A 23,376-nucleotide genomic window follows, 5' to 3' on the forward strand; every position below is an offset into this window, starting at 1 on the left:
TGAGGAACGCTACCACGTTCACAATGCCCAGCCTCCACAGCCCCAAAGCCATTACGAAATGTCTGGGGAGGGCAACTGTGGTTTTCTGGCAGCGGGTTTATGTCCCTGTCTTGTTTTTCTGCAGCCAGAGCAGAGTGACGCTGCATTCCCGGAGCACATACGCACCGACAGGTGGTGGAAGAGGACTAGAATCACGCTAACTCCTTCAGAGGAGCCAGCCTGGAATGCAAATGCGATCTGTGGTGAAGTTAAACAAGGAGAATTGAGAACTGACCCTCAAACCTGAAAGCTATACAGAGAATGAACTCTATTCTCCAGAAGCCAACCTCTGTCGCCTGCAGGCCTTCTCCCATAACCAAGTACTAACCACTACAATTACTTGCAGGCCTATCTTACATCTAGAGGGTGGGATGTTTAAGGGTGGGAAACAGCACCCTATTCATCTTCAGACACACAGTACCAGCGACACACAGTGCTTGCTGAATGCATGAGAAGTGAAATAATTGAGTAAGCATACAAATGCCAGCACAAACATGGGAGGCATGGTGCTTTCCAGATCTTATCCTCCAGCAGGGGGCAAGCGGAACGTGGAGGCAGTATGTTCTGAGCAGGGCCTCTGCTGACTCCTGGCTCCAAGGCAGCAGCTGACCTATGCCACGGAGAACCCAGAGCAGCCAGGTGGAAAGCAAACACCACAGTGTTGCTCCTCTCTGCTTCCAGGAAGCCAGGCTGCTCAGCACATGTCAAATTAACCACAGGGGAAAGAAAACCAGCTGCTAAGATCTCTTTTTCAAACCGCCCACCTCCCTCTTACTGCTGGCCCTGATTCTAAAAGGCGCAAAGGAAAGGAACGCTTGCTTCCTTCCTCTACACAATGTGGTTACAGAAGCCCGTGCCCCCTTCCTTAGTAATCTGTCCACTGGGCTCAGCTCAAAAACAAACAGAAATCAGAACCAGTAACTGTTCAATAATAATGCCAGCAAAACAAGTAAAGGACCAGTCCCACCATGACCTCACAGTGCCTAGTACTACACAAACAAGACCCTCATAATAGGAAAAGATGATGGCATCAAAAGAAAAGAGACTAATTGAGAGGGGGAAAGGATATGATGGATGGTGGATATGTGAAGGGGAAAGTGGGGGGAGATATTACCATGGTTTATTGTCTGTAATTATAGAGTTGTCAATCAAAAAAGAATTTTTAAAAAAAGAACCAGTCCCAGAAAAAAATCAAGATTTAAGGAGATAGAACATACAAATTCTTACCATTTTGCCTTTTAGAACAATACATGACCAAAAACAGAGGACATAGTGTTAATAATGTTTCTGACACTAACTGATAGGAAGACCTTGGGTAAGTGACTTCACCTTCTTGTGCCTCAGTGATGTCCTTCAGCCCAAACATCTCTTCTAGTTCTATCAGTGAGAATCCCCAAGACCAAATGCAATACCTGGGTATTGTATTGCACTCCATAATTACTGTTCACATACTGCTTTACTGTTATTTTGCCGACTTTTTTTTTAATTTTTATTTATTTATTTGAGAGTGACAGACAAAGAGGCAGATAGAGAGGATAGGCAAGCCAGGGCCTCCAGCCACTGCCAACGAACTCCAGATGCATGTATCATCTTCTACATCTGGCTTAAGTGGGTCCTGGGGAACCGAGCATCAAACTGGGGTCCCTAGGCTTCACAGGCAAGCACATAACTGCTAAGCCATCTCTCCAGCCCTTCACTGACTTTTTCTTAATTTTTTTGTTCATTTTTATTTATTTATTTGAGAGTGACAGAGAGAGAAAGAGGCAGATAGATGGAGAGAGAGAGAATGGGTGTGTCAGGGCTTCCAGCCACTGCAAACAAACTCCAGACATGTGTACCCCCTCGTGCATCTGGCTAACATGGGTCCTGGAGAATCGAGCCTCGAACCAATGTCCTTAGGCTTCACAGGGGAGCGCTTAACCACTAAGCTGCCTCTCCAGCCCTTCACTGACGTTTTTTGAGACAGGGTTGCATGTATTCCTGATCCTCCTTTCTCAACCTCCCCAGTGCAGGGATTACAGGTCTGCACCACCACAGCTGGCTTTTCATGTGCTGTTATTTATGATTAGTCATTATACATTAAGTCTGTGAGAATGCCACTTATACAAATTGTTATTTTGTAAATTGTTATTCAGTGTTTATACAAAGTTATACATTTAAAATCAATAAAACTGAGCTGGAGAGATGGCCTAAGGATCCAGGTTCAATTCTCCAGGTCCCATGTAAGCCATATGCACATGGTGGCACATGCATCTGGAGTTCTTTTGCAGTGGCTAGAGGCCCTCCTGACATGTCTAGTCTCCCCCTACTTCCCTCCCTCTCTCCCCCTCTCTGTCTCTTTCTCTAGTAAATAAAGAAATAAAATAAATCTTTAAAATCAATAAAATTACCTCCTTCATTACTTACAGCACCCCTCTGAGATAGAAGGGGCAGACTATTAAGCCCACTCTGTAGATAGGAAAAGTGTAACTGAATTTTTCAGGGATTCCAATTTGGATTGTCAATACCTTAATGCTGCTAAGAAAAAAAAAAAAAAGCTAACTATAATAATGGACATGAACGTCAAAGCAAACAGTTTGATATAAAAGAAAAGGTATGAGAGGTGTGGTGGCTCATTCCTATAATCCCAGCTCTTAGGAAGGCAGAGGCAGGAAGATCACAAGTTCTAGACCACGCTGGGGTATACAGTGAGTTTCAGGCTAGCCTGGGCTTCATAACAAGAACCTTTCTCAAAATGGGGAGGGAGGGATGAAGAGAAGGGATGGAGAAAAAGGCATAATCAGAGATACTTACTTCAGCTCGTTGGTCTCCATGCCCTGGGCAATGGCCATGATGATGCCACCATGGTCCCCCCACGTGTAGTAATGAGGTCCAGGAAGGGCCTAAAGAGAAAACAGACAGAGGTGATACCGCTGCTGTGGAGGGAGATGTAGAAGGCACGCCAGTGTGCATACGCGTGCACTCATATGAGCGTGCACACAGCAGCACGCCGACCCCTCAGCACAGCTTCACCTTAGAGAGCACATCCACATCCATCATCTGCTGCATGGCACGCAGTCCTGGGAGCAGGCACAGCAAGTTCTCATTGGCCTTCTTCCCAAACAAACCAACGAGGCAGACCCGAAAAAGGGGAGACTCAAGCCCCAATCTCTGACAACCACCAGTAGCTATTCAAATGTAACCCACTGGAGTCAGGGTGGAGGTCATTTGGAGAGCCCCGGCCTGGCATGCATGAGGCCCTGCGTCATCCTCAGAACAGCCGACAAATAAATAAATAAATACCCAACCATCTGGAGTTGTGGTTCTACGGAAATAGTACGAGGCCCCCTGCAACCTGTCAGGCATGTTGTGGAGTAGTTATTTATACACTGGTAGGTTTTGTGGTGCAGCTTTGCTCCAAGGGTAAAGCCCCAGTCACAGAGCAACTGGGTTTCAGGCAGAGAGCTCAAGCTTCCATCAAACTGTTTCCACCAAAGGAGCCAGGAAAGGAGGTCTTGCAAGCTGGGAAATGTGTGGATGGAATCCCAGGAGGGTAAAGGTGTCAAAAAGGAAATTTTTTAATTCTTATATATCTCTTTATCACCTAACCCCTAAAATTAAGCATCTGTGAAACAGACCCAAACCAGCCCAGGGAAGGCTCAGCATGCTGAGTGGAATGTGATCTACTACCTGCAAATGGTAAGGCAGAACTTATCATCAGAATTAACCTAGCTAACCACATGCTAAAAAAAAATAATAATAATAATAATAATACTAGCATCCAGCTGGAGTGGTTAAGGTGCTTGCCTCCAAAGCCAAAGGATCCAGGTTCTACTCCCCAGGACCCACATAAGTCAGATGCACAGGGGGTGCATGCATCTGGAGTTCGTTTGCAGTGGCTGGAGGCCTGGATGTGCCCTCTCCCTCTCTATCTCTCTCTCTCTCTCCTTCTCTTTCTCTCAAATAAATAAAAATAAAATGAAAAGAAACTTAAAAAAAAATACTAGCATTCTCTAAAAGATTTACTCCCATAAATTTCACTGGCATGTCTAGAATGCCATCCAAAAGTGGGCTAGAGAGATGGCTTAGCAGTTAAGGTGCTTGCCTGCAAAGCCTAAGGACCCATGTTCTACTCTCCAGATCCCAGGATAGCCTCACAAAGGTGATACAAGTGCAAGGCCACACATGTTCACTAGGTGATTGAACCATCTGGAATTCTAGAGCAGTGGCCAAGGCCCTGGTGCTCCAAATCTCTATCTTTCCCCTCTCTCTCTCTCTCTCTCTCTCTCTCTCTCTCTCTCTCTCTCTCTCTTTTAATGTTTTATGTTTATTTATTTGACAGAGGGAAACAGACAGAGAGAGAGAGAATGGACATCAGGCCTTCCAGCCACTGCAAATGAACTCCAGATGTGTGCTCTACCTTGTGTATCACTGGCTTATGTGGGTCCTGGGGAATCAAACCAAGATCCTTTGACTTTCCAGGAAAGCACCTTAACTGCTAAGCCATCTCTCCAGCCCTTTGTCTCTCTTAAAAAAAAAAAAAAAAAAAAGAATGCTGGGCTAGAGGGATGGCTTAGCAATTAAGGCATTCACCTGCAAAGCCAAAGGACCTAGGTTCAATTCCCCAGAACCCACATTAGCCAGATGCACAAGGGGGCGCATGCATCTGGAATTTGTTTGCAGTGGCTGGAGGCCCTGGTGTGCCCATTCTCTCTCTCTCTCTCTCTCTCTCTCTCTCTCTCTCTCTCTCTCTCTCTCTGTCTATCTCCCTCTTTCTCTATCACATAAATAAAATTAATTTTTTTAAAAAAATGCCACTCAAAATTACTCAACACTTGATACATAAACACATCCCTAGAAGGAGTCCAGTTCTCAAGAGAGAAGATAGTCAACAGGTAGATGCCCACCCTAAAATGACCAGATTGAGATTTTAAAAAGGCTTCATAAGCATGTTCTATAAGGCAAAGGAAAACACTGTTTTTTAATTGTTTTTAATTTTTTTTTTTTTTGAGGCAAGCCCAACAGACTGGCCTTTTTTAATGCAAGAGAGCAAGAGTGAGAGTGTGTGAGAGAGAATTGGCATATCAGGACCTCCACTCACTGTAATCAAACTCCAGACATGTGTACCACCTTATGTGCATATGTGAACGTGCACACTTGTGTTACCTTGTGCATCTGGCATATGTGGGACCTGGGGAGTGGAACATGGGAACACGGGTCCCCAGACTTCACAGGCAAGTGCCTTAATGGCTAAGCTCTCTCTCCAGCCCAGGAAAACGCATTTGAAGTGAACACAAGCCTTTCCTTCCCTATTGTCTGGGCCTCAAGTTGGCTATCTAGTCTGCCAGCAACTCAAGCTGATCCAGGTTAAGAACACAGATAGGTGAGAACTTGTGGCATTTGTTTTTCTGTGGTTATGTGTGTTCACTGAGTACGATCTAAGTCTATCCATTTTCCTACAAATTTCATTGCATCGTTTCTCCTTTCTGCTGAGTCAAATTCCACTGTGGATATGTACCACAACTTCATTATCCATTCATCCAATAATGGGCACCTGGGTTGATTCCAATCCTCAGCTATTATGATTTGAGCAGCTACAAACATGGTTAAGCAAATATCTCTATAGTGAAGCATGAAGCATTAGGGGTAAATGCACAGTAAGGGAATAACTGGGTCTGTCAGTAGTTCTATATTCATCTTTTTCAGGAATCTTTATGTTTATTTTCATGGTTATTATATAAGTTTTCATTCCCATCAACAGTGAACAAGGTCCCCAACATTTGTTGTTGTTTGATTTTTTTAAAAAGTTATTGCCATCTTTATTAGAGTAAGGTAGAATCTCATAGTTATTTTAATTTGCATTTCCTTGGTGGTTAGGGATGTTGAACATTTTCTTAATGTGTGTTAGCCATTTTATTTTTTTCCTCTGAGAACTCCCTATTCAGTTCTCTACCCCATTTTTTTCAGTGGGTTGTTTGATTTTTTTATTGTTTAGTTTTTTGAGTTCTTTGTAGATTCTAGATATTTGGCCTCTGGCAGTGGTATAGCTTGCAAAGATTTTCTCCCACTCTGTGGGTAATCTATTGGCTCTGCTTATGGTATGATTGTCTGTGCAAAAGTTTTTTCACCTCATGAGATCCCATTGTTTGAGAGACTGTCTAATTTCCTGGGCCACTGGGATATTGTTTAGGAAGTCCTTCTCCACTCCTGTACTGTGCAGTGCTCCTCCTTTTTTTATCTTCCAGTAGTTGAAGAGGTTCAGGTCTTACATTGAGGTCCTTAATCCATTTGGAGTTGACTTTTGTATACGGTGAGATGAGTGGGTCTAGTTTCATTTTCCTACATGTGGTTATCCAATGTGTCCAGCACCATTTGTTGAAAATGCTGTCTTTTCTCCAGTCTACATTATGGCACCTTTGTCAAAGGGTTTGGGGGGCAGAAGGACAGTAAACACAAAACTAAATACACAATGAAGTGGTACCATAGAAGCCTTTCTCCTTGAAGGTAGACTAAAAGATATAACCCTCAACAGGAGTATAGGGTGAATGCCCGAAAAGAAGGGCCCTGGAGAGGGTGGGATGAAGCCTAACCTTAAAAATAAAAAATTGGCTCTGACTTTAACTTGCAGTACCAGAAATAGGTGCTACCCACATTGAGCTGTTGAGCATAGAGACCTACGAGGTCCTTAAAACAAGACAGGCTTCTGTTAAAGCACTTGATTACTGCCTGAGGTAAAAGGAAAGACCCTACTGCTGAAGATACTATATTCTGCCATCACAAAACATGGACAGACCTGGCTGGGATGCAAAAGAAAGCCAGTCCCCAGACAGCCCACCTATGCTGGAAAGCACTGCATGAGCTACTGGGGGAAAGTGGCCCACAACAGTGTCAACAAGCAGGGGTCTAAGCTACTCAGAAACAACCAGCCCAACAAGAAGTACGAACCAGTGCAATGGTGGCGCACAGCCTTGGTGGGTGACCAATGGCTTTCTGATTGGTCAAGAGATCTGCTCAGTGGCAAGGAACCCATATCTGGACCTGGGGACCAGATATGAATCCTACGGAGACAAAGATCATGCTCTCCAATGTCAAGCTCCCACTAGTCTTTGGCTAGAAAAGGAGCTACATCCATCAACACTCCCTGAATTAGTAACCCTTACCAACTTAACCTATGCTTACTTAAATCACCACTGGAAAATGTGTTTTTCTTTTTCAGAAGGTAGTGAGACCAGAGGAGATAAACCACCCCTTGTATCCCAGTCAATGCCCAGGTGAAACCATAGAGGAAGGAACTGGGGAGAGGAGCAAGAGTGCTGCTTCCATGGTGAGCCTGGCAAGCAGCGCCAGGGTGAAGAGGACAGACCCTGAGGATACTAGCGCATACCAAAGCAGAAATCTAGAGGCTTCCAAGAGCTCATCACTGAGGTAGATTCAAAGCAAGTGAACAGAAATAGATGCACTATTCAAATGTCAGATATCTGAAGGAAAGCTTGAAGCTCTGAATACTTATTTGAGAAAAGGTCTAAAATCAATGGCCCAGCAAGCCTTATTTATAAAATAAGTAAGGGAAATGATATTAATGGTCATAAAGACACAAATCACCAATATCAGGAGTAAAGTAATTACAAGAGACCTGACAGACTTTGAAAACATAATAAGAAAAAAAATCATCAAAATTGGAAGTCTGATGGACTGAGGCGAGAGCTCTCAGAAGTTGAAAACACTTGCTTACAAAGTCTTCTGTCCTGGGTTCAATTCATCAGATGCCCACATAAGCCAGATGGGCTCTCATTTGCAGTAACAAGAGAACCTGGAATTCCCATATGTACATAAACATACACACATGTGCAAATAAATAAACTTTTAATTGAAAATGAATAATTATGTAGCAACCACAGAAACTGAGTTTACTACCAAATATATTTTAAAAAACTTCACTCAAGATAACATCACTGGTAAGTCAGATAGAAATTAGTAATGATATAACCGTAACATTGGCAGTCAGAAAATAGAGGAAGGACAGTGAATCAGCTTATTTTATGGTACCACTCAAACCATAATAGTTAAAATTTGAAAAAGAAAAGAAATTACATACTAGTCTTTCTCACAAATAATTCCAAAATCCTTAATGAACTTTAGCCAATAAAGGCTAGCCATATATAAACAGGGTGATGTCATGTCCACGTCAGGTTTATTCTGTTATTAAAGGTTGGCTTAATAGTTCAGAACCAACTAATGTCATCCATAATATTAATAATAATAATGAAAATCCGCATTATTATATTGATATAAAAGTAGCATTTGAATAAATTCAATATCCAATCATAATCACCAATAAGGGTACATGTATGAACAATAGGGCCAATAGCATATTTCATGAACTGATGTACATGTGCAATTCTACTGTTCAGGAGGCCAACACAAGAGGACTGAAAAGAGGATTGAAACTTCAAGGCTCTGTCTCAAAAAGAAAAAGAAAAATGAACTGCTTCCCCAAAGACAAGGAAAGAATATACACTTTTCCTACTTCTATTTGACACTGTATATAGATCCAAACACCTATAACAAGAGGAAAGAAGGAACGAGAAAAGGAGAAGCACAGTTGTGTGGTTTGGCTGGAGGAAAGAAAATGAAAGAAGAGAAACAGACAAAAAAGTCAAAAGGAAGAAATAAAACTCTACTTTGCAAATGGAATAACTGCTCATTATAAATCTACAAGACAACTATTAGGATGAAATCATTCCTTTAGCAAGGTCACAAATACATAATCAATTGTATTGTTACATACTAGGCTAAAAATCAGAGGATATACTTCAAATTTCATTTATAGTACACTAAAAACATTTTAAAACCAAGAATAAAGTTAATAAAAGATATATATGGCTGGAAAAATAGCTCAGTGATATGAGTGTTACATGTTACAGCCCTTGGATTCAATCCTTAGCATTCACACACACACACACACACACACACACACACACACACACACAGAGTCAGAAAGGTGATACACACCTGTAGTCCCAGCACTCAGGAGGCTGGGGCATAAGGACCATAATTTCCAACTCCAGCAACATAACAAAATGAAATCCATGACCTCTACATTAAAAACTGCAAAATACTATGAAAAATTCAAGAAGACTTGGAGAAAATTGAGAATTATGCTACAATCATGGATTCAAAGGCTCAATATAATTAAGATGTCAACTAACTCTTAAATTGATCTATATGTTTAATGCACACTCAATGAAAATCCTACCAAGATTGACTTGGTGATTCTACAACATTTTAATGAAATACAAAGGACTTAGAAAAATGAGAGCAACTTTAAAAAGTCAAAGATGAAAGACTTACCCTACTTAGTCTCCACACCTGCCCCTAGGGTTTTGATAACCAATAAAATGGGAACTTTGTGAGACAGGTCCATAACTCATAGAACAAAATAGAAAGCCTTGAAATGTACATACACGTGACTGCTGATTTTCCAAGATGTTCCAAGGTAATTCAACACAGAAAAGAGAAGTCTTCTTTATAAATGGATAAATATGGGGGCTGGAGAGATGCTCAGTGGGTAAGGTACTTTCCTGCAAGCTTAATGACCCAGGGTTTAATTCCTCGGTACTCATGCAAAGCCAGGTATACAAAGTGGCACATGCATCTGGAATTCGTTTGCAGTGGCAGGAGGCTCTGGTGCACCTGTACTCAGTCTCTCTCTGTCTGCCTCTTTGTCTCTCTCTCTCTCAAATAAATAAATAATAAAAACTAAAAACATATATATAAATGATCCTAACAGCTATTACATAAGCAAAGACCAGGATGTCCATCAACAGACAAATGCAAGAAAAGTTCTAGCATATCATTACAGAGGGACAAAAATCAGCAGAAAAGAAACACTGATAATGAAGCCACATGGATGAGCTTAGAGTCCTTGCGATGAGTGGCAGAAAGCCAGGCAAAGGGAACGCATACTGTATGAGCCACCTACAGAGAGTTTTAGAAAGTGCTCATTAATCACCTGCAGAAGCAGAAGAAGAAAAGGATACATTACAAAAGGACACAAGGATATCTGGCAGAGGGTACAGGAAAAGATAGAAAGGTCTGTGATGTGATGTTGTGGACATAAATTCTTATCAAATTGAACATATGCAATTCAATGTCCTTCCACGTGCCTCAACAAAGCCACTACAGAAGGAAGCATAAGAAAGGAATTACTAGCATGAGAGAATTTACACAACTAACTAGCAGGAAGATGGAAGGAACAGTGGTCACCAATGCTCAAGGCAGCATTCTGTCTGTCTGCTGTATCCTCATTCCTCTTCAGCTGCATACCCAGGCAATAACACCGCAGTGAAGGCCGCCCATGGAGACACACACTCCCTCACAGGTACAGCCTCTGCCTCTCATGCCTCGTTACTCCTCTGCTAGTTCCCCAAACCAGGTCCCTTGGGTGCTGATGACTTCCTGATAGGCAGGCAGCAAGCCCGAGGGGAGGCTCCAACAGCAACCCTGGCAACAACCAGGCAACACGCTCCCCGGAGGAAGAGCAAGACACAAATCTCTCCCTGAAGAACTCTCTTGCAGATGTTCCAATCCCAGCTGACACCAGCTGCAGAAGGAACAAACTGCAGGCCCGTCCATGAAGGAGAGAACACCCATTCCAAGAACAGCGACCGCTCGACGGACAGGAAAGCAGCTGCTCCAAATTTTGCGTGGGAGCAGAACGAGGAATGACATCCAAACTCCAAACCTCCAACACGCTTAGACCGCTGGGTCCTGACAGCTTCCTTCACTGAATATGGACTTGTGTTTTCTTTGTCTTTCTTTTTTTGCATGTGTGTGTAGTGTGCATGCATGTATGTATGTTCACATGTATGTGGACACACATGCACATGTGTGTAGAGACCAGAGGTCCATGGTGAATGTCTTCCTCAGTCATGTCACTCTCCAATTTAGTTTTTGGAACATGAAGTTCAATGATCTGATTAGACTAGCTCCTCAAAGCTAGGATAACAGGCATGTACAAACACACCTGGCCTTCATGTGGGTTCTGGGAGTCAGAACACAGATTCTCATGCCTGGGAGGCAAGCATTCTACGCACAAAGCCGACTCCCTGGCCCATGAACCATGCCTTTAACTTGCGCTTGTGTAAGGGGATGCACACGTACATTCACGTACGCATTCAGTCTAGCCACATATGAAATAAGGAACAGCCTACAAACTGCTAAAAGCTGAACAAACTTGCCCCATTACTGCTTTGCATATGGCGCATTTCCAGGGTCAAGAGCACAGTGCATTCTGAAGCAGCAGCACTCTGACCACGGCAACCGGGGCTGCCGGCTCTCCTGAGAGCCGCATCGCTCCTGATGCACTCAATAAATTCCAGTCCAGTGGTCTGCTGAGCAAGCCAGGAACTACACCTTCAGGGTCGCCATTAATAGCAGTCCCTACAGAATTCAACTGCACAAGTTTCCTTTGGCCTTATAAGTCATGAGACACTGGTGAGAAACGTTTTTCTCCAAGTTTGGTCATTCGCTAAGATCCAGGCTGGAGCTGAAGTTAGCTCCTCAGGCTGGAGTACTCACTGTACCTTCACAATTGGATAGTCAATGCTCAAGGATCCAAACAGGCCATTCGGTCTTAAGGCAGAAACAGTCCCCTCTCATCACACCAGGGGAGGAATGTATCTGTCTAGGTGCTGAGGAGGTGGCTCAGTGGGTAAGTGCTGACCACGTGGAGTACCTGAGTTGTGATTCCCTGAACCATATAGAAAAAGCCAGACGCTTGGTGGGTATCTGCAATCCTGGTGCCCTTAAAGTGCAAAGGGAGTAGCAAGAAGAGAATTTTCCAGAAGCTCACAGGTCAGCTAGCCTATGAAATACACAGCAGTGAATAACTAGAGAAAAGGAGACCCTTGGACTGGAGACGTGGCTTAGTAGTTAAGGCATTTGCCTGCAAAACCAAAATGACCCAGGTTTGATTCCCCACAATCCACGTTAGCCAGATGCACAAGGGGATGCACGCATCTGGAGTTTGTTTGCAATGGCTGCAGGCCCTGGCACAACCCATTCTCTTACTCTCTCTCTCCCTCTTTCTCTGTCACATAAATAAATAACCAAATAAAAATTTTTTAAAAAGAAAAAAGGAGACCCTGCCTCAAACAAGGTAGAAGGTGAGGACTACTACATCCATGTTATGACAAGTGCGTACCTGTGCACATGCATACATGCTCACACACACATGCATGCACATGTGCGCGCACACACACACACACACACACACACACACACACACACACACAAATTACAGCTTCAATACTACACAGGAAAACAGGGAACAGAACTGTTCCAGAATACCACCATGATGACACTGTATTTCACTGATACATTCACGATATATTTACTGGGCACTTGCTTGGTGTCAGGCACTATTACCGCCAGGGGTAAAGAAGTAAGTAACACAGATATGTATTTCCCCTTAATGGAATGTATAATGTTGAAAATTTTGGTCAAATTCATAGTTGTGTCTAAAAAGCATTACAAAAGCCTGCCTTCTAAGCGATATTTTAGCAAAACTTAATGAGTGCCCATCGCAGGGTGTGACTACACAGGAGTGCAGTAGCTCTCACGCGGGGCTCTGTGGAACCACACCGGGCACCACCGGCCTCCTCGAGGAGCTGTCGCATGCTGGACCTGTGCAGGCGCGTCCACATGCTCACAAAGACCAAACCCCAGGGCGTGGGGACTGACCTCTCTCCACCTGGCTCCTGCACTGCTGGAGACGTACACGTTGGTCTTGCTGGCCAAGTTCTTTCCCACGGAGCCTGACAAGCAAGAGGAATGGTTTTTCACTTCAAGAATATGTCAGAGAACCACCTTGCCAGACCAGACATCCTAAGTAGTAGCTAGTAACGAAGAATGTCATTAAGAAAGCCACAAAGAGTGGTCACTGCTGGTGGTGTGGGCGGGCACTCTGTATGTGGCCACTCAGAGCCAGCCCAGCGGAAGTCCCTGTGAAAGGAGGGGGAGCACGCTTACCGGTAGCAATGATGAGGCCGGGGGCTGACTCCTTGGACAGGATGGGCATCCTCCGGAGCTGGAGGTTGAGCAGCTGACTGAGACGCTGGGCTAGGTGGAGGGAGCAGCCCTGAGAAAGCTAAGAAGGAAAGTTCCAGATGGTGTCAGTATGTCACACATGCCTAGGTTCCCTCAATCCCACATGTCTGTTGGAGGACCTCACAGAAAGCTCCAAAATGGGGTCTGACCCAGACTCACAATCTATCTGTACCCATGGGGGAAAAAGTGTACCAGCTGAATCCACATAAATTCCTACCACTGAAGAAAAAGAGGAAAAGTCCTGAGACTTCAGAAATAACAATTATAAATCAATGTCAAATCAAGCAAAGAGGAAGACATCCCTCCCCTCCTGTCACCCAGAGATATTTTCAAGTAACTCAGAGCCAAAGAGAAAAGAAATGAGGTTGTTAAATTTATTTTCCACGTCAGTAGAGATGGGTTTCTAATGAGATTCTGGAAATCCTGTCAGAAGAAAAAGAAGCAGAAGTCATAAAGTCTCACTGATAAGCTCCCAGATATACAACATGAGCTGTGAACACCAAAGGAGGTGTGGCAAATTTCTTAAGGAGGCTCTACATTCATACAAACATGCAGGACTACAGAGCAGGGCTTCAAGTCATTGAAGCTGGCCTATATCACTTGTATCCAGATCTTGACAGTTCTGCAAACCACAAATCATGCCAGATTCTCTCAGTCAGAAAAATGACTGTGCAATGTTATTTAGATATATCCAGTGTTCAAAGCAGGAGGGTCTATGCCTGGGTTCGTGGCACATGTAAGGACTGTGATAAGGTTTGTTCAATCTATTTTTACCATAATAGAATATTTTTAACAAATGCCCATCCTGCTAGCTTTCCAGTTTGGCCAGTGAAAACTGGAACAAAATAGTCTATATCTCAAAGAAATATTTCTTTGCCCACTAGGAAGTCAATTCTGTATCCCTGGACAATAAAGCTTCAGCAGCCTTTGTTTGTTTGTTTGTTTGTTTGTTTGTTTGTTTGTTTGTTTTGGTTTTTCGAGGTAGGGTCTCACTCTAGCTCAGGCTGACCTGGAATTCACTATTTAGTCTCAGGGTATCCTCAAACTCACAGCAATCCTCCTACCTCTGTCTCCCGAGTGCTGGGATTAAAGGCGTGAACCACCATGCCCGGCTTTAGCCATCTTTTTTATTCTTCACAGTTATACTATGGTTTAGATCTTTTTAATTTTAGAGACAGAGAGAAAGAGAATTGGTGCGCTAGGGCCTCAGCCTCTGAAATTGAACTCCAGGTGATTGCACCACCTAGTGGGCATATGTGACCTTGTGCTTGCCTCACCTCTGTGCATCTGGCTTATGTGGGATCTTTAGGCTTCGCAGGCAAGCACCTTAACCACTAAGCCATCTCTCCAGTCCTAGTTTGGATCCTAAATGTCACCCAAAGACCAGATTCTGGGACTGTGGAGGTGGTAGAACCTCTTGGAAATGTGGCCTAGTAGAAGGAAGTCATGTCACTGAGTCCACACCCTTAACTACAGGGACTTCAGGGATGCTGGGCCCTCAACCTCTTCCTCTCTGGTATTTTTTTCCAGTTCTTGACTGAATGATCAAGGACACATACTCCTCCATGCACTCCCACAATGATGCCCAGCCTGGCCACAGGCCCTAAGCAAAAGGGATAACATGGCCATAAACTGAAACTACTGAGACCCCTGAGTCTATGAACAAAACTAAATCTTTCTGCCTGACAAGTTGATTTTCTTGGGTATTTTGTCACAATGATAGAAAGCTAATGCAGAACCTAAATTCAGAAGTAGAAACTAAAAGTTGATTAATTGTCATGTATTTCATAAGCTGAACAGTCATGGAAATAAAGAGCAGAATATTAACAATGCCATTAAACCTATAGAACCAAGCTCTACCTCCAGGGGATGCTCAAAACCATCCCAACCACATCCACATCACATGGGGTTGAGCTGCTGATGTCTCAAACACTACTGAGGGAAGCTGAAGTGCCCACGTGTTTACCAATGTTTAGTTGTATCCTACCCTGTTCCAAAATTATATGTGCCAAATCAAGATTTGTGCCCCAAAATGGAAGAAAGTAATAGGAGGCACATTCTAAATGAAGAATTGCCAGGAGAAGTTTTCCAAGGGTAAGGAATACAAGAGAGACAACATAGCTCACCATGGAAAAGTAACTCGCTAACTAAAATGTTATAGCTATACCAAAAAGAACATTTTTCCCCTGAGTTTTTTCTGTCCATGCATTGAATGCCTTAAGTGAAACAGAGATAGAAATATTAGTGTGGGGCGGCACATGGGGCCAGGGATCATGACGCAGGCCTGGGCTGCATAAACTTGTGCAAAAATTTAATGGGGCCACATAACATCACTTAGTGTTCTGAGCTTTTCAGATAGGCCTGGCCCATAGACAGGAGAAACTGCACAATCTAAGTTATCTTCAAAGAGGAATTTTAAAACTAGTTCTATAGAAATAATAATTTATTTCCAAACACTGTAAGGTTGAAGCAAAATTGGTGTTGTAGTTATTTTTATAGCAGTCCCAGGCCAGAAGAAATGTCTATCATGTGGTTTTTACATACTTAAGTCTGAACAACTTGTTAAGTATATATATTCTACTAATAGATTAGCAATTTGAAACAGCAGTGTATATAAACTGGAAGAAAGCACTATATTGCTCTTTCATGATTCCTTACAAATGGAGTACATGCACCTGTTGGGCAGGTCATAGCTTCCCATTCTGGAATCATAAGGTAAACTACAAACCTCATTTCCTATTCCATTCTAATTTTCTTACTTGGATTTTTATTCATGGACTCCTAGAAAACCCGATTCTCAAAAATATGATGTCATCAACAGAAACACGATATGCCCTATCGTTGAAGCTGTGAGCTACTCAGGCTAGTAAGTCAAGCAATTACTGTGACATCTAACAGATGTTGAATATGTTGGTGCTTCCCTGGAAAGTTTAAAATGAAGCTGGATAGAGTGGGGCACATCATAATCTTGGTGCTCCCAGCACTTGGGAGCCTAAGGCAGGGGAGTGCAAGTCTAAGACCAGCCAGGGCCACATAATGAGTTCTAGGCCAACCTGGGCTACACATTAAGTCTCAAAACAAAACAAAACACAAAAAAAATCTACATACTGGGCTGAGAGCATAGTTTATGAGTGCAATGCTTATTCAGCATATGTGAGGCTCTGGGTTCAATCCCTAATACTTCAAAAAAAAATTAATGTTCCATGAAGTCCCTATCAATTTATCATAGCAACCCACAATGCCTTGGTGCAAAGTCTGGAAGCAAAAAGGGTAAGAATGCAGATGAAACTTGTTTCATGTGGTATCAACAGCATGCTGGATCATCTTGCATGGTAATGAGTGTGTGAAAACCACTGGAGAGCAGAGCTCTTTTCCCAATATCAGAAAAGTCAGGCAGGATTAAAGCATCTGCACCTCACAATTGATTTTCTCCCCATATCCAGTGAAGGCTGGAGCCTGAAGAAATTCCCAGGTTCCTCCTTTGTCAAAGGTGATGACTGATCTCATGTTCTCTTCATTCATAGAGCCATTGATCAGGGTAGCAATGTAGACTCCTTGTAACCCTTCTACACGATGAAAGTCAGCAAAGGGCTCATTTGCAAAATACCTGCAGTAAAAGAAAAAAATAATAATCATCAAAATATCAAGAAAAGAAAGCCAACTTCCTAGCAGGAGTCAAGTCATCTCTATCATACCTTCCAGGTCCCAGGAAATATTACAGAGGAAGTAGGGGATTAAATGTGAGTACTGCTCTCACTGTGAGCCCGCTGAGAACCTTCTCCAGGGAGATGGCAGTCGACACTGAAGACTCATGACTCATCAAAGCAAAAAACTAGAGGCTGCTGAGAACCTTCTCCAGGGAGATGGCAGTCAACACTGAAGAGACTCGTGACTCATCAAAGCAAAAAATTAGAGGCTGCTGAGACTGTGACACTAAAGGAGACTTAGAACATGGATGCTAAGGTTCAGGGTACATTGTGGCAAAGGGGGCAGAAAGAATGTAAGAGGGCTGGAGAGATGGCTTAGAAGTTTAAGGCACTTGCCTGTGATGAAGCCTAAGGAACCAGGTACAATTTCCTAGTACCCATATAAGCCAGATGGACATGGTGGTGCATGTGTCTGGAATTCATCTGCCACTGCAGAGGCCCTGGAACACCCATTCTCATTCTTTTTTTAATCTTCCCTCTCCTTCTCCCCTTGAATAGGAGAGGAGAAGAAAGGAGGGAAGGAGAGGAGAGGGAAGGGGACAAGAGGAAAGGAGAGGAGAGGACAGGAATGTAAGAGCCATAGGGTGGGTAGGTATACTCTGAGGCAGTGTCCCACACAGAGACTGACTGGTGCATTCATGACCCCACAGTGATCACTAATAACCCCACTAAGGAGGCCTCTCAATGGACTAGGGGTGGGAGAGGGGGGACATATGAGTATCACCCAATGGGAACATGACCAATTTGCAGTAGGTTCATATATTATAGTTCTCAAGTAAAAAAAAAAAAAAAAAAAAAAAATCTGAAGAAAAACACAAGAAAATAAACAGCTATGAAGCTGAGTTGGTATTTACCTGGTACTTTTTGTTGTATACAGCATATCACTGAACCACTTTAAAGCATGCATGGCAGGGGTATTAAGTTCATTCACAATATTGTGCAACCATTGTCATTATCAAGTTCCAGAATGTTTCTCTCCTTAGCAGTCCCTGTCTGTTACGCCCTCCATCCCCAGCCCTGGCAACCGTGGATCTGCTTTCTGTCTCTACGGATCTGCTGGGTCTTAATGGAACTGTGCAATGTGCGGCCTTTTGGGTCTGGTTACTTTCACTTGCATAGTATTTTCAAGGTTCATCCTTGCAGCATGTACTGCACTCCATTCCTTTTAAAGCTAAATATAGATTTTTTTAAAGAGTCAACATGCTTTATCCAATCAACAACTCTTAACAGCAGGTTAAGCACGAGAAAAATTTCATTTAAAAGTTGACCTAAGCGTCACATATATTTCAGCACTATTAAAAATGATCCAAACTCTTCAATAAGCCTTGACAAGCGGAAACATTGAACCAGATGTGAGGGAAACTAATACCAATGCTAAGGCCTACAATTTAACCCAATCTGTAGAACAATTGCTAAGGTTTACATAGCCACTGCCCAAGAATTTGCAGCCTACTTATCCAACACTCTGATCATACCAGGGTTTCTGTTAAAAATATCTGTTGCTTGCTCCCCAAAGTAACAGTATAAATAGGGGGCTGGTTCTCAACAGCCTGAGGTTATACTTATTGTCATGAGAGTGAGATCTTCCCAGACTTTCCCTCCTCTGCTAGGATTCTGAGGGCTCACTGGAAGAGAACTTTACACGAAAATCATACACCCGATACAAATATAATATCTTTAAGAAATGGTAACCATGGCTCACATGCTTTTGTCAAAGTTGGAACTAAGCCCATTATTTTATTGGCCACATAACAAAGCAGAAAGCTGCTTTGTGTTTCTGTTTTCCCCGCGGTCCACTAGACGACTCGGAGCTGCGGTCGGTTCTCCCTGTGCACAGGCGGTGCGCGCTCGGCCTGTGAGGCCAGGGAGAGGGAGTGAGCGGGGCCAACAAGGCCACTCCAGAGTGACAGACTGAGCCAAACTCCAAACAAATGCCACAGTGAAACCAAATACTAATTCTCTGGACCTCTTGTAACTATTTTTCAGGATCTTCCTTAGGAATAGGTAAAAGGCCTGTGGCCTTCTATTCTATTTACCTCAGTTCTCCTGTTTTGACACTATTAACAAAGCAAAACACACACATATAGTCCATCCTGAGGTCCACTGGCTTCTCACCCAGGTGTGGAAGGTCTGTTTCTCTGTTTAGTTGCCCTGGTCAAATTCCTGGGATTTTATCTTTTAGTTTCACGTAGAAGCCTGTCAACTTGTACCTCACAACCCCTCTGCTTTAATCTCAGTCCACCTTTTCATTTCCTCCCGTGACTGGCCCTGGAACAAATGGCTTCACAGTCAGTATTCTCCTTCAGAGAATCCATTTTCTTCCCTTTGTATCCTTACCAGCCCATACCCAAGCACTTTTATCCTTCTTCAGTGAGTGGCCTGGGCTAAGACTGCCTAGACTGTTCACTATTCCTGCTCCCCCCACCCGCCCCCACTTCAGCCATACTGAGTAAAAAAATCCTCATGCTGACAACCATTCCCGCCACCTGAGCCAAGCGTCACTCCTTAAAGTGTCCCCATGTCCATGATTACCACATTAGTTCCTAAAATGAGCCCTACGTTAGCTATGGCTTTCCACGAGATTCCTACAAGTGTATCTCACAAATCCCAGTGTAATTGCCTGTTAAGAATTCTTTCTCCATTTCTCTAAGGAAATGAGAACCAGTTCGTCGGCACCACATGTCCTATTTAGTTCAGAGAATAGCTCATTTCAAATACCACAGTCTCTTCTAAACCACCCTGCCCACGTCATCTGCTAATTCACCCTTATCCCATTTCATCTGGCTGAGATGGAGACAGAAATGACAAAAGGTCACTGAGCAGAGCACAGCTGAACCCCAATAGTTCTGAGGTAGGACCTGAGGAAAAGGAGAAGCAACCTGATCAGGAGGTTCACCTCTGGCTCTTGACATAAATCTATTTTCAGTTTCTCCAATGCACACTCAGGCAGGGCAGCAGGAATCGCTCTCACACATAAGGGACAGGCTGTATGTGTGAAGTGGCCCTATAGCCACATAACTAAGGTCACGCCTTCCTGCAAAGTCCTTCATTCCAGGCTATAGCTCCTACCCTGCCCTACAATGAGAAATCCATTTGAATATCTAACAAATGAAGCAGAAGAAAAATAAATGTTGGTAAGCTGTGTTTTAATAAAAAAATATTTTTATGAGAGAGAGAAAGAGATAGGGAGGGAGGAGGAAATAGGCACTCTTTGCCACTGCAAATTAATTCAGGTGACTATGCCATTATTTTGTGCATCTGGTATTACATGGGTACTGGGGAATCAAACACGGGACAAGCTTTGCAAGCAAGTGCCTTTAATTGCTGAGCCATCTCCATATCCCAAGCTGGCTCCTATTCATTCTATAACTAGAGGATGTCTAAGGTAAGGAAAAAGTTAAAGAGCCAATGAAAGGCTGGGAAGAGGGCTCAAGCACATAAAGTGCTTGGAGTACAAAAGTGCAGAACGGAGTTCAGATCCCAGACACTCACACAAACACCACGTAGGCATGGAAGCCTGCTTACAAACTCTGTGCTTAGGAGGCAGAGACCAAGAATACCCAGGCCACACGCAAAACACACACATATACACAAAAAGAGAATACTGCTCACCCACAAAAAGGAATAAGGTCCGGATGTATGCCACATGTGGCTGAGTCTTACGGTATGCCAAGTAAAAGAAGCCGGACACAGAAGCACATATTATTATATAATTCCATTTGTATGAAACATCCAGAAAAGGCAAATCCATAAAGATAAACATTGGACTGATGTCGGTCAAGGGCAAACAGTAGAGGGCAGTGAAGAGAAAGTGCCACAAAGCAATGGGGTTTTTATTGGTGTAATGAACATGGTTTAGAACTAGACAGAGGCAGTGCTTGCAGAAGGTTGTGACAGACTAAGAGCCACTGAATTATTTACTTTAAAATGGTTAAGTTTGTATCCGGTGAATTTTGCCTGAATAAATGCTTTTGGAAAGAAATACAAACATAAATAAAAAGACCCTGGATCCAGCCTGAAGAAGCTAGGAGCTTCCACCATATAAACCAAGACAAGGCAAATATCAAGAGAAATGATAAACAGGAAGGGCTTGGGACACACCAAATAACAACCCATAAGCCCATATTAGGAGGAAAAAAAGAAATGAATTAAAGATGACATCACCTCCAAAGGACAAAAAGCAGGAAGTGGAAAAAGTACTCCTGAAAAGAAGCAGTTCGACACCTGCATATCTACCTGACACTTCCAACCCCAGAAGCCCAAACCTGAGCCCACACGTCCGCCCCCACCCTGGCTCCTCACGCGACCTCTCTGCCCTGCCACACAGCCATGGTCCTGCAGCTGCCCAGGCCAGGCAGGAGTGTACCCCAGCTCCTCCTCCCATGTCCTTCCTCGTCCAGCCCATCAGCGCCTCCCCTGGCTGTATCTCACAGCACACTTCACACCTGACCATTTCTGCAACATACATTGCGTCACCCCGGGCATGGCCCACAGCTCATCATTCCCACTGGCCCGGGTCTGTACCACACTTTCTCAGTCAGTCTTCCTGATCCTATCCTGTTCCCACAACCACCAAGCATCCTGCTGGTGGAGAAGGTAACTTCCATAAAAGTTAAGGTACACACTATCCATTTGTATTTTCTTTATAAAATGCAATTCATGCATTTTTTAGCATGTGTATGTGTGTGGTATGCATGTGTGCTGCATGTTTATATGTGTGTGAGCATGCACACGTGTGTGCACATCTGTCTCGGGCTTCCCAGTACTGTGACTACTGGTGTGTACCACCACACCTGGCTTTTATGTAGATGCTAGAGATACAAACTCAAGTGCCCCTCCATGGCAAATACTTTACCTACTGAATCAGCTCCCCAGATCCAACTCACAATGTTTTAAATAGGAAAATAACTGAGAGGGTAAGTCACATGATGCCTAGCTCACCTATTAGGGTTAAAAGAAAAGTTCTTTACTTGAACCATCTGAGCCTTGCTCTTCAAATCCTGCCTCTTCTCTTTGTCTCCTTCATCTCTTCTAGGCTGTTCCTGAGGCATACCACTTCAGTTCCATCCCAGAAGCCCTGTGCTTTCCTCCGCCTTCAGGACTTTTGCCCTGGTAATCTGGCTGGCTCCCACCCTCGGTAACTGGCCCACCTGCTCACATGTCACCATCCTGGAACAGTCTGTATCCAATGCCACCCCCATGATGCCCTGTCTCTATTTTATCTTTCTTCTTTGCCGATTACAAGCAGATTCCCATTCTCTCCCCTCTCAACTAGAATAAAGGCTCCTCAAAGCAGGGACATTGCCCTTGTTTTGCACTGCCATCTATGTGACTTCACTGGCTACCTAGAAACTGCTGGCAATGAGTAGCACTGTGCTGTGGAATGAACTGGTAATAGCGTGACTGGCCAGCATGAGGACAGGCAGCAAGCACCAGGGTGATGTCCCTCAACCTGGTGGTGTGACCCTTGGGCAGGCCTCAGCCCAGACCAGTCACCTTCACACAGGCAGCTCTTTCGAAGCCTTGAGAATGAACATTATGACAACCATACCAGCCACAAACATCTAGGATCAATGCATATATGGCACTGATAAGAATCTGTTCCCCCCTCCCAAAGCTGGACTGACCCAGCCTCTCAAGGGGTGTGGCACTCAGATACTCCAAAACAGTTCTGTGCATGTGACTTCCAACTAGAGGGGTAATAAGGTTGGAGCCTTTGCTGCGAAACACCACCTCACAATGACTGTGTGTAAGGTAATATGTCAGCGGGTCACACTGAAGCAGGGCCCTGTGGCCATGCGCTAAAGGCTGCTCTCTCTGATGCGACATGATGGGATCGTGACGGGATCGTCTGAGTGCTCTTGGCCACTGGCTTGATGCTGCAAACCAGGTGAAGCCAGCCCAAGGGAGGGGTTAACAGAGTAGCCGTGACCCTAAGTGTCCTCTCACCTCACCAGGGTGTCACTGCCGGCCCCTCCCGGGCTATAGTATAGCACATTCTCCAAGGACAGGGAGAATTTCAGGCCTTCTGCTTCCGAGATGTATAAATTCGTGCGGTGGTCACTGTGGCTGACGCACACGAACACCTGGTCCTCCGAGGCGTCAGCAATGTAGTACTCCTTTGGAATTCAAAGTGGAGAAACAGTCACGTCAAAAGATGATGATGCCAAGTGAGTGCTGCTATAAACACGAAAGCAATGACTTCCGAACGACCCGTGGTAAAAGTGGACACTGAGACCACTGAAGGACCCAACGTGCACAAAGAAGCTTCGACGGCTTGACTTGAGGCTGACCTGCAGGTGGCGCACAGAGAAAGAAGGGGGCCTCTGAACTCGACAGATGTCCTAAAAACCTCTTTTTAGGTGATAACAACCCTTCCCCTTTCCTCTACAGACCTGTCATTAGCACAAAGCACAAGATAGGTTAACACGTTTTTCTTTTCCCTAAGGTAACTAAAGGGAGGCAGAACCCAGAGAAACTAGCAAGGAACTGATGACAATGTTCCTGTCACATAGCCCCACTGCCAATACCAAGGCCTCAC

The 23,376-nt window shown here is 43.9% G+C and overlaps 1 protein-coding gene across 2 annotated transcripts in view; it reads right to left on the reverse strand.

Moving 5' to 3' along the window:
- The window catches only part of Sorl1 (sortilin related receptor 1), a 181,478-nt gene that overhangs the window by 101,288 nt on the left and 56,814 nt on the right, over positions 1-23,376 (reverse strand). For both annotated transcript variants that reach the window (XM_045145521.1, XM_004667350.2), the window contains exons 8-12: positions 22,785-22,954; positions 16,543-16,735; positions 13,051-13,168; positions 12,763-12,836; positions 2,833-2,921 (exon numbers count right to left, since the gene is read on the reverse strand). In XM_045145521.1, the coding sequence (XP_045001456.1) occupies positions 2,833-2,921; positions 12,763-12,836; positions 13,051-13,168; positions 16,543-16,735; positions 22,785-22,954 (644 nt within the window). The remainder of the gene's footprint in view (positions 1-2,832; positions 2,922-12,762; positions 12,837-13,050; positions 13,169-16,542; positions 16,736-22,784; positions 22,955-23,376) is intronic.

This window comes from Jaculus jaculus, chromosome 3, assembly GCF_020740685.1.
Source record: "Jaculus jaculus isolate mJacJac1 chromosome 3, mJacJac1.mat.Y.cur, whole genome shotgun sequence".
Lineage (NCBI taxonomy): Eukaryota > Metazoa > Chordata > Mammalia > Rodentia > Dipodidae > Jaculus > Jaculus jaculus.